Source organism: Botryllus schlosseri, chromosome 9, assembly GCF_051294905.1.
Source record: "Botryllus schlosseri isolate E-star chromosome 9, Bs_hap1, whole genome shotgun sequence".
In the NCBI taxonomy this organism is placed as follows: domain Eukaryota; kingdom Metazoa; phylum Chordata; class Ascidiacea; order Stolidobranchia; family Styelidae; genus Botryllus; species Botryllus schlosseri.
This window is the reverse complement of record NC_137244.1, coordinates 17,778,732-17,790,498: the sequence shown is the minus strand read 5'-3', so window position 1 is coordinate 17,790,498 and position 11,767 is coordinate 17,778,732. Positions and strand designations below refer to the sequence as shown.

Sequence of the window (11,767 nt, the reverse complement as noted above, 5' to 3'; positions counted from 1 at the left end):
ATCTTATCACAAAATATCACGATCATATAGCCTACATGTAAAGCTCCACCATGTCGTCCATCATGTCGTTCCGCGTTTAGTCGCTTAGCAGCACGAAGCATTCCGCCATGAGTAGCAAGTCACGGAGGTCGTCCTCTCCTTGAAGCCGGGAGACTTTCTTTATACACTTTCTCGCCGCCTCGTACTAGCCGCCCATGTATTGGACCAGAGCCTCGCCTCTGTAAACTGCGATGAGATCTTGCTGCGCTTTTTGGGATCTCGTTCGACGTCATATTTTGTGATACGATTGTTGATGTACAATGTTCTTTTGAATTCTCTACTAGTTACTGACGATCACTCCTGACGAGTGTCAGCCGAAAATATTCGGTTTCATTTCAATATGGATAATGAATATACTATTCAATCGTATATTGAAGTTCTGTACATCCAAGAAGCTGTTGAAAAGATATTGTAACGTGACAAAAGTAACAGAGTGTTACAATTGTCCCTGACACGCTCGACCATGATTAGTGTCTAAGTATGGTACCTGCCCGACGATGCAAGTCCTACTTTTCCAATCATCACGGTAGACTATGATAGCAGTGTACCGGCTACATATATTACGTTGTAATCAGTTGAGGTATTATACTTCTAAACAAATTATTCCAGACTAGAAGATATTCACTCAAGTGTCCAAAATGTCGTTTTTTTTTTCAAATTACTCCGGGGTTTCACGTCGTAGCTCAACATAACTTCAGGTATGTTGGGAGACATAACTACCGCATGCGCACTCAAAATATCAAGGCCACCCTACTAGCGGTGAGGTCAATTGTTACATTTGCCCCTAGTTACATTTTTCCCCGGTGTCCCCTACAGCAGGGGTTCTTATAGTATAGGTACCAAAGGGTATAAATTTGGGTCGCGACCACACCATGGCGATATTTAAATATGCATGTAATATAGACTGAATTTCTTGCGCGAAACAAGTATTTTTCACGCTTCGCGATCTCCTGTGAAGCGATTATTCTTTCCTTGGAGACGGTGTTCGGTACTATAGTCGATAAGCGAGACATCAAAACAGTCGTTACTAATATGACTTGATCTTATCAATGTGCCGACCTTTGTAATACACAAGTTTATGGGCAATTGTGGAAGAACGGTTTATTCCTAGTATCATTTAACGCCCATATGGAGACCGTTGGGATATTTTAGTCTATGGGTGCGTAACGGACGGATGCGCTGCTAGTAGACACAGACACAGGTATTTCGCGGCAGGAGCATGAAGACAGTTTTGACCAACATGCAGCTGGGCATAGTGCGGTGCCAAAAAGATAGGCGACGATAAAACCTTGATCCAAAATGACCGTCATTGGTTGGCCAAAACCTTCTACACTGACATGTCTGGTCTTATGGTGCTTTACATATGTTTCAGAGAACTGTATTGCGTACAACAGGTCGTCTACACCTTCTCTGTTCCATACATAACCGTAAATACGTAGCATACTGACACTAAAATGCATTCATTTCGATATGTGAGTCTGAGGCTTGGGTCGAGATAAATAAAACTCAGATTTGGGTAGCGGTCTAAAAAGTCACTGCACTATATACAGTATCTGTTGAATCGCTCGTTATCGAAATATGGTACAATATAACTAAGCTGAAAGTATAACTCCTGCGCGTTTTATGCGATCAGTGCTAATTACTGCAGCATAGCGCAGCTGCAATTCAATAATTACGTAACAGGAGGCTACAGTATTTTTACCGCATTGCCTGCCTTTATTCATGACCATGGAACGCGCTATTTTTGGCTTAATAATAACTAGGGTTCCATTTAAAACAAAAATCAAATTTAAGACATGCATGTTTAAAACAAGCCCCTTGTTTAAAACATGTATTTTATTGTTTGATTTTTGGTCTTTTATAAGCCATCTGACGTCACGAATATTCGATTGTGATGTTATAGTGGATTGCCATTGACAACTGAATATATTGGGTAAATATAGATTCTTTGACGAAATAGGTTTCCAACCCCTGTCATATAAGGACCAAAAATATCTTTAACCAGGACTACATCTTCATGCAGCATTTTTACGGTCGGCGGTCAATATCATCAGAATATTCATTCCATACTAATGATCTGTTGAACCGACTATTTCAAGGGTTCCAGCCATCCCATATCGTATAAGTCGGCTATGTCGGGTGGTAATCGTCCGTAGGCTCATACAACATGTTTTTGGAAAGTATATTTACGCAATTATGGCATAATTATACAACTTGAAAAAAAATTGTTATTTTTAAAAGGTCTTTGTTTAGAACACTGTTTAAAACATTTCTTTTAAATGCAACCATAATAATGACAAAGTCGTTTCTCCGCTTAATTCGACCAAAAGTGAGCGGAATCAAAATATCCTAATTAAGCGGAGTCGACTGTACAAATACATTATACAGTACACGCGTATGCACAAGAGGATGTAACCGGCAATCAGGGCCGTAACAGCACTTCGCCAGACCCCCCAAAACTTTGGTCGTGGGCCCCCCATATGGGTATAGACCGAACTTCTGGGGGGCTTCGCCGCCCAGACCCCCCTTCGGCGATACCCTGTTTACCGCTATTTATGATATGCGTTGGGGGAGTTTCTTTAGTGAATCAGCTTTTGTCGCCTAAGCGCGCGAAGGGCGGAAAATTTCTAAAATTCATGACTTAATCGGTCAGTATGATCGCGAATTGCATATATATTGTTATCAATTTTTATCTTCTCTCTGCTCACGTAATCAGATTTGCCGGTAGAGCTGAGTGAAGTGTGTTTGAAAAGGTAGGACCACTCAATAATAATTAAACATATTCGGGCGTATACCCGTTGGTAGGAACGAAACAGCACCTCGTCAGGCCCCCCAAAACGTGGGTCTTGGGCTTCCATAGGGTGATGAAACGACCCCTCCATCACGTTGTTCGCGTTTGTCACGAAATCATCTGTACTGCATTGTGAGACAGCGCGAAGCGCGAAAATTTTCCATGATTTATGATAAAATCGGTCAATCAGATCGGCGATTGCATATATATTATGCTATCAATTTATTGTCCTCTCTACTCACGTAATTAGATTTACCGGTAGAGCTGAGTGAAGTGTCTTGAAAACGGGAGGGCCCGTAAATAATAATTAAACATCTTCGGGCGGGCGGACCCGTTGATATGACTTCGTTACATGATGTTATTTCGTGACTTCCAGTCTGCTATATCAAAAAATATAGAATCGCCCAAACGTAGGCTTCTAAACTAAGAGTCGGACACGATTTCAAATTGGTATTTCTTCATTGGCATAAAATTTTTCCCAGCGGGATGGTTTTTGTCTTGTGAGGTTCAGATTGCAAAGACAGGAACATTCGGCGCCAGTCATTTAGGCGCCTATGGACTATTAAACCTATATGTATTTTGTATATATAACGAAGTCATTGGTCAGCATAAGGGCATAGACCCTTTCGGCCAAGGTTTTCTCGCTGTCGATCGTTCTGGCACACTTCTTGGAGTCGCATGTTATATGGCCTAAAACTTGATTGTATGTCTTGGTGGGTCGTGGCGCGGTAATGGCCCAATGCCCAATAATGAAGATACATGACTACTTGAATTCGCGCCCAGCGCGAAAAATTTTTGAAAAAGTTGCATAAATTTTCAAAAAATACTCTCTGATTTATGCTAATTCACGAAATAATTTTGGGCCCCCTTCGAGCTCGGGCCCCCCCCAATTGGGGGTTTTGGGGTGCGGCAGTTACGGTGCTGCCGGCAATTATGCAAACCATATTGCGATGATTCATTTTGCCATTCCAATTTTGTCATGTCATTCGGTTTGCCTAATAATTTGAATGACAAGTTTCCAAAAATAACTTAATATTGAATGGCCATTACTAGCACACGTTTGATTCTTCACATGCTATCATTATAATGGATTGCATAATTGCATATTAAAAAACCTGCTATACATCATGTTCACATCATGTTCAATCAATTAAAAACAATTCAATACATGCATATAGGCATTCGAAAGTCATCAAGTCGCTCACTACACCCGATTGCATACATATACAGGAAAAGGTGAAAAGACAAATACGGTAATTTATGTTTCTTCAATATTTTCCATTACAGACAAATAAAACCTGTCTGCTCCAGCATCGATAGCATATGAATCAAACTCACGCACAGACATCTCTTCACCGGCATATTGGTGAGTGTCTGTTGCAGATTTAGATACAGACGTTCGATTCATCAAGTCCTTGCTTTTCGGGAACTCTTTACTCAGCGCTACAGTTGCGGAGTTTTTGGAATTCAATGTCATCGAAGCTGTGGATACCGACGATGACTTTCTATCAGAAATGTTTGTGCTACCTCTCCGTCGATAATACACCAAGGTAACTTCACTCAAACGTCTGATTGAGGAAATAGCAGAATTCGTCATCGAACCGGCGATCCTTATGACCCGCAATGATCTAAAGGCAGTTCGGAACTCCTGCCCTCTTACGCTATATATCAGGCAATTCCACAAGCTGTTACTAAGTAATAGTACGCAGAGACAGTAAGCAACGGAATGGTATATTTTCACAGCGGTGATGTCTAACTGTTCTGGCAAAGCAAAATTAATGCCTTTGAGGGAAATCGCGACTAAGGATGTCACAGCCACGGGTAGCACGCAGGCTACAAAGACGGACACCATTAATTGCAATATTTTGCTTAGTCGCCTCTCCATATTGTCGGTATTCCTGTCCTTGTTTGCTGAAACTCCAGCAAGTATCTTTCGAGCTTTCGTATGCCTATGTGCTGATCGGAATATCAAAACGTTTGTGACGCATACTAATATTAAAGGAAGACCGAACCCCACCGCTAACAAAACATTACCAGCTAGGCCGACGTTAGTCACTAGAAGTCCGGGAGTGAGTCTGTACATCAGCTGCGATATCATGAATGGTATTGCAGCAACAAATGCACCGATAATCCATACAACGCAACAAGCGATCTGTGCATACTTCTTGGAGTTGAATTTGTTATATCCAAGCGGTCTGAATATAGCCCATAATCTGTCGCAACTCGCTATCAAAAGTGTGTACAACGAAACCACGAGACTGAGTGATGTGAAAAAAGCTATAACATCGACATACCCAGTTGGATATGTTGAGCTGACGCTCACACCTTGCAGTAGATAAGTCAAATTTGATGAGGTGTGGATTATTTCTCCCATTTCGCGTGGTACGCAAAATTTCAAATACCCGAATACAACTGTGCTCGGTATGACAATGAGTCCACTCATCAAGTCACTCGCGGCCACGCTCAACTTGTATATCGCTTGACTGTTTCGCAGCTTTGGAGTGGTAGTGTAAACTGCGATCACGATGGCGTTCGCCACAATTACAGCAATGCACAGGATGACAGCGACAATGAAACAAATGATCAGACTTGACTTTACCCTGAAATTAAAAGACGATTTTGGTTAATGTTATGCTTTTAGTGTGAGAAAGAACTTTTTAAATTTGAAATCGTGTATTAAGATTTGCCACATTCGTCTGATCTTTATGAAAAGTACGCTTACCGAAAGGGATACGGGATGCATTGACTACTCAATGCAGTCAGTCATTGGCAGAGGTGGTCAGTAACGAAGTACTTCTACTTTTTCGAAGTACTCAAGTAGTTTTCCTCTAATTCTGGTACTTACTCAAGTAGATCTGATTTTCGCTACTTCTACTTCTACTTCATAATATTTTGTGCTCTACTTACTTACTTTTCGCTATTTTTAGTTTGTCAAGTAGAAGTAGTTCAATCTTCCAATCAGGTAGATAGTCTGAGGAGTTTCGGGGCTGTTTTCACGGAGTACCACCATTTGATTTCCATAAAAAAGCCAGTAAAGCCAGAATTTCAGTCGCGCAGTGGATACGGCGTTACCAGTATGATTTCACGAAAGTATCGATGAATATAATTCATGTGGCGGGTTGGCGTGATTCCGTTCACACAGGGATATCTAGAATTATATATCTAGATATCCCTGAGTCCACACCACATTGTCGCCCTTCGCGCATATGAAATAATTCATCGCAGTATATATGGCTAATCATAACGTTTGAAACTGATGTTTCGCAATCCAGCATTTAATTACTTGTCATATCGTAATCTAGCATGTCCACGGCGCTTCCTAACCTGGAATAGTGGACTCTGACATTTTTTGTTAGTTTTAGAGCTGTTTCAGCATACCACCGTTGATACTTTCTGGACTAAAGGCATGGAAAACGTGTACCGCTTTTAGAACTAGTATTTATGTTTTATTTTCAATTCCCAGTATCATATACTTGGAGTTATAATTAACATCAGTTCTTTGGTATGGATACCATGCATGTTGAAGTATGAAAGCAAGTGTAGTAATGCTTGTAATTTCCGGAAATAAAGCTACACAATATGGGATTTCTACGGCCCACCATATTTTTTATTAACGTTTACTAATCGCGCAAAGTGTTTACACCGTATCCTATACAACTTTTCCGTATTGCTCTTCGACTAAACTATGGACCTTATAATATGGGGAATGGCGCCATACCATGCTATTTTTTAAAACGTGCTGTTCGAGAAAACAGGATAAGTATCGCATTTCCATATCAATCCTATCATTTTCATCCCATGATGTGGACGAATGCTTATGCTATCAAAAATTGGATACCGTCTGGTATGCATCAATGTGAATATAGCTCGTCACCTTTCGCATAGCTCAATTTGCACCTTTATACAATCCATGTGAACAAATTAGGATCGTTTTCACAACTACTTACTTACTTGAGTACTTTTAAAGTCAGTCAATTCTACTTCTACTTCAAGTAGCTTAAGGTTGCTTATGGAAGAAGTACTTCTACTCGTACTTGAGTAGATTTTTTCGTCGGTACTTCTACTTCTACTTGAGTAGCTTTCTTGGCTACTTTGACCATCTCTGGTCATTGGTCACTCAATACAACTTTTCGAAAATCTCTATTGTTTTAACGTCGTGACAAATGTGGGTATTTGGATGTGCATTGTGCAACCTTCCCCCTCGGTCATTTATACAGAAAATATATGATTTTGATTACTTATTTATTACCCCTGTGAAATATTGTAATGCGTATTGCTCGCCGTACCACCAGTTAGTACAATCAGGTAATGATTATTATTATTAATATTCTTTGTTTCATCGTTTCTAAAATTGATTGTATGAATGCGACTTGAGTGAATAACAAGCCGTTTTTGTGACAAATAAATCTAAATAGCTATCGCCACGTCGTTGCTTTGAATCATAGACAGGGCCGATGTTACTAAGAACACGGAAAATATGTTACCTTATGGAATAAGTAGTCCATGGTGATATATCCCTCTCCGTGGCTGTGTCTATATCGTAGCCCAACCAAGTGATGTCGCCGAACAAGGTGTACGGTTCACACATTTCGTGAAATCTACCAACGCCTCCAGACGGTCGATCGAAAAGTGCTACCTGGACGCACGGGTTACTTAACGTATCCAGAGTCATTTCTCGGGGATTCAGTGATGCAGTCAACTTTCTCCACAAGTCGTCATCTTGCTCTGCAGGGACGATATTCTCATGGGAATGGTTAGCGGGTAACGAATCACGTACAGTGCCCATGCAATTGTTGAATAGTCGTCTCCGGTTACAAAAGCTCTGGTAAATCAGTTTGGTGAAGGGAGTGAAATCATAGACTGGATTTCCACACTCCGAATTGTATTCTTTGCATTTCCACTTCCTCAAAGTTGTGAGATAAGTAGTGAGGTAATATCCGCCACCGTACCATACACGAGCAAACCTCTTGTAGTAAATTGAACAGCATTCGTCTCTGTTAACTGACAGGTGCGTGATGGAACTTGCACATTGGGATAACATTGGATTCTTGAATGTGTGTAGGGCCAAAGTGGTATCGTTCGAAGATATGATACTAGTTGACGCTCTGCACAGCACAATAAACATCGTTGCTAACATTACCAGCAACATCGTGATAGTGTTGCTGTTAACGACTAAATATACCCGACTCCTTGTACGATCGAGAAGTTTCAATCAGGATATATAATCATACGAAATGCCCAACTGAAATGAAAGGAAATTTTCTTCGGTCATGATCATGAAATGGTAGTAACGACGATCGTATTTCATACCAAATCTACTATATGCGATAAAGCGATTCAGACAAACACTCAGTGACTATAGAATGTTCCTGTTAAACATTGCATATTCGGAATAACTCCACAAAAAAATTACGTTTGTCGCAATTTGACGATATAACAAATATGGGCCTATTGTCTAACTAAACGAAGTCAATATAAACTTGCCACCCACACAATTATATGATCGTAATTAGTGACCACGTTGATTTGCATGACTTGCGCTGTCAATTTCAATCTGCTGTCGCCCGACTCAGGGAGCGTTTGTGGCCGACGAACCTATTTAGTAGCAAGTTTAAATTAGACACCCTAACATGTCCGATAAATAATCGACCTCGTTTATAATAATTGCTGCTATCGGTTTTATAAGCGTCGACTAGGTCAATAACTCCGAACGTAACTACATCAATGTGAGTCACGTTCCGGACCCTGAATGCTGTCTTCACATGTTCACCGTGATATTCATCATGTCCTCGTCGGATGTGGTATATGACTAGATATACGGTAATATGTATATCCAACAAATTGTGAGCTAGTTTCTAGTTTCACAAATTGCTTAATTGAGCCCTCATTTTCTACTTAAAGATGTTTTGTCTTGGAAATCGCTATTTTAACTCGTTGAAATGGTTCGCGTCATCTTCAGAATGAGCGTCAGCAACTTTAATTACACTAACCACCCCTACATTTTCGTCAGAACATGCTGGCGCTTATCTCACATGAACTTTGCATGCATGCAAGTATTGCATTGACGTATGCAGCTTTATGGACATACGAACTCTACGCCGTGCGTGTTTCTGCTATTATTGCGCATATTTGCAATTTATCATAACAATATCATTGATATATAAGTCCGTGCACGATAACGGAGTCATAAAACTCACTGAGCGTAATTCACAAAACGATAATTTGATTGGACGAAAATGTGAGCCATATATGTCACTGCACGGTGACGAGAGAGTCCTATTCTCTCCGTATTATTTAAATCCAGCAACGTCATGACGCAATACCCCATTTTTACATACGATGCAAAACGACCCTTGCAGCCAAGTATCCTCTGGCACATGCAGGGTATCGATATTTACGTTTCCTCATTTTTATAGGTATATATACAGGGCCGTAACAGCACTTCGTCAGGCCCCCCCCCCCAAAACTTTGGTCTTGGGCCCCCCATAGGGTTATAGGCCGAACTTCTGGGGGGCTTCGCCCCCCAAACCCCCCTCCCGCGATACCCTGTTTACCGCTATTTATCATATTGTTGGGAGTTTGTTTCGTCAATGGCCTTTTGTCGCCTAAGCGCGCGAAGCGCGGAAAATTTCTAGAATTCATGATTGAATCGGTCAGTATGATCGCGAATTGCATATATATTGTAATCAATTTTTATCTTCTCTCTGCTCACGTAATCAGATTTGCCGGTAGAGCTGAGTGAGGTGTGTTTGAAAGGTCGGGCGACTCAATAACAATTAAACATCTTCGGGCGTATACCCATTGGCAGGAACGAAACAGTACCTCGTCAGGCCCCCAAAAACGTGGGTCTTGGGCTCCCATAGGGTGTAAAACGACCCCCCCCCCCCTCCATAACGTTGTTCGCTTTTGTCACGAAATCATCTGTACTTTATTGTGAGGCAGCGCGAAGCGCGAAAATTTTCGATAATTTATGATAAAATCGGTCAATCAGATCGGCGATTGCATATATATTATGCTATCAATTTATTGTCCTCGCTACTCACGTAATTAGATTCACCGGTAGAGCCGAGCAGTGGTGGCCCTAGGATTGGGAGGCCCTGGGCGAAAGTTCCAGGGGGGGCCCATATATCCATAAACGCAGCCGAATCGCCTACTTCTGCCTACACCATACATTGCTGTCACAACTTAAAAATTATATAGTCAATAAAAACTGATTTTTAAGCATTCTTATAATAGCTTCCATATGATGACTAGTCATGAAAATTTTCAAGTTGACAGAAATGAGAGGGATACTGCAACGATTTTCATTAGAAATGACTTTAAACTTGAGTGCAGTACACAAAAAAGCTAAATTGTAACTTGAATGATATATTAGATCAACTTTTATACAAGATAGCTCATGTACAGACCTACCAAAAATTCTATCAATTTTACCATTGAATGAGCCGGAAAAGCTTGTTTTTTATCATGCGCTGGCTTGAAAAGCTGGATATTGAATTTAAAAACTTGAAATTGTGATGCAGGCTACTCGGATATATTTCAAAATCACCTAATCCAAATTTCTGTCAAATCTAAAAATTGAAATAAACCATTTAATTGTTTTAGGGCTACTGACATGGAGTTAGCCTATTACTGAAAATGAACGAGATGCACCAGTCACTGAAAATGTATACTTCCTGTATGCACTGTAGTAGTTTCTTGTGAATGTTATTGTAATTTTATAGCACTGAGAAAAAGGTGTTGAATATTATTCAAAAATATACTGGAAGTGATAATCATTCACGACAAAATTTTATGTTAGCGGATGCGATCGCGTCTCTCACACAAATCACCAATTTGATGATCGAAAACTGTTTACGGTACCATATTTTACATGGGTACATATATTTTCACGGTTATTCGCAAAACGATAACTATAAATTTCATAAATGTAGCAGGGGCCCCCCTCATAAAATATATGTAAGCTCTTATAACGCGTGCAGTAATTTAATTATTGACAACTGTTTACAGTACCATATTCTACATGGGTAGGCCTGCATGTATTTTCAGTTATTCACAAAATGATAACCAAAAATTGCGTTAATGTAGGGGCCCCTCATAAATTGAAGTGAGCTCGCACGCTGAACGCGTGCCGAATTTTAATGATCGACAGCTGTTTACAGTACCGTATTCCACATGAGTTGGCATGCGCGTATTTTCAGTTATTTTCAAAATGATAACCAGAAATCGCGTAAATGTAGAAGCCCCCCCCCCCCCCCCTTATAAAATCAAAGTAAGCTCTTTTACCGCGCACAGAAATTTGATGATCGAAAACTGTTTACGGTACTACATGGGTAGGCCTACATGTGTTGCCACGGTTATTCGTAAAATGATAACTACAAATTGAGTAAATGAGGGGTCTCCCATCAAATAAAAGTAAGCTCTTTTAACCGGTGCAGAAATTTAATGATTGACCACTGTTTACGGTTGACCTACCATATTCTACAGGGGTAGGCCTGCATGTATTTTCACGGTTATTCGCAAAATGATAACCAAAAATTGCATAAATGTAGGAGGGCCTTCCCTCATAAAATCAAAGTAAGCTCTTTTAACGCGCGCAGAAATTTGATTATCGACAACTGTTTACGAGACCATATTCTACATGGGTGCATGGATTTTCATGGTTATTCGAAAAATGATAACTTAAAAAATGAGAATTATGATTCACGCCTTTTTACGGTACTGTACCGTAATCTTCACGGATACAAGGATTTCCACGGTTATTTAGAAAATGGTAATAGTTGGAAAAAAGCGCATAAACCGGAGAAATAGTTGGTAAAAAGCGCGTAAACCGGAGAAATAGTTGGTAAAAGCGCGTAAACCGGAGAAATAGTTGGAAAAAAGCGCGTAAACCGAGGAGGGGGGGCCTCCTCAAACAGGGGGGGGGGCCTGGGCGAC

The 11,767-nt window shown here is 40.5% G+C and overlaps 1 protein-coding gene across 1 annotated transcript; it reads right to left on the bottom strand.

The window, feature by feature from the left end:
- Positions 1-3,951: 3,951 nt before the first annotated feature.
- LOC145446874 (uncharacterized) lies at positions 3,952-9,233 on the bottom strand. Its single transcript, XM_080325246.1, has 2 exons — positions 7,315-9,233; positions 3,952-5,430 (listed from the first exon to the last, which is right to left on the bottom strand). Exons 1-2 carry the CDS (start codon positions 7,977-7,979, stop codon positions 4,089-4,091), a joined length of 2,007 nt encoding a protein of 668 aa, XP_080181372.1. The 5' UTR covers positions 7,980-9,233; the 3' UTR covers positions 3,952-4,088.
- Between the last annotated feature and the right edge of the window lie 2,534 nt (positions 9,234-11,767).

Bases quoted from the DNA above. Each gene is read 5' to 3' on its own strand.
- LOC145446874 (XM_080325246.1), bottom strand. From the start codon at position 7,979: ATGTTGCTGGTAATGTTAGCAACGATGTTTATTGTGCTGTGCAGAGCG. The intron at 5,431-7,314 runs GTAACATATTTT...TTTTAATTTCAG, and splicing joins TGGACTACTTATTCCATAAG to GGTAAAGTCAAGTCTGATCA.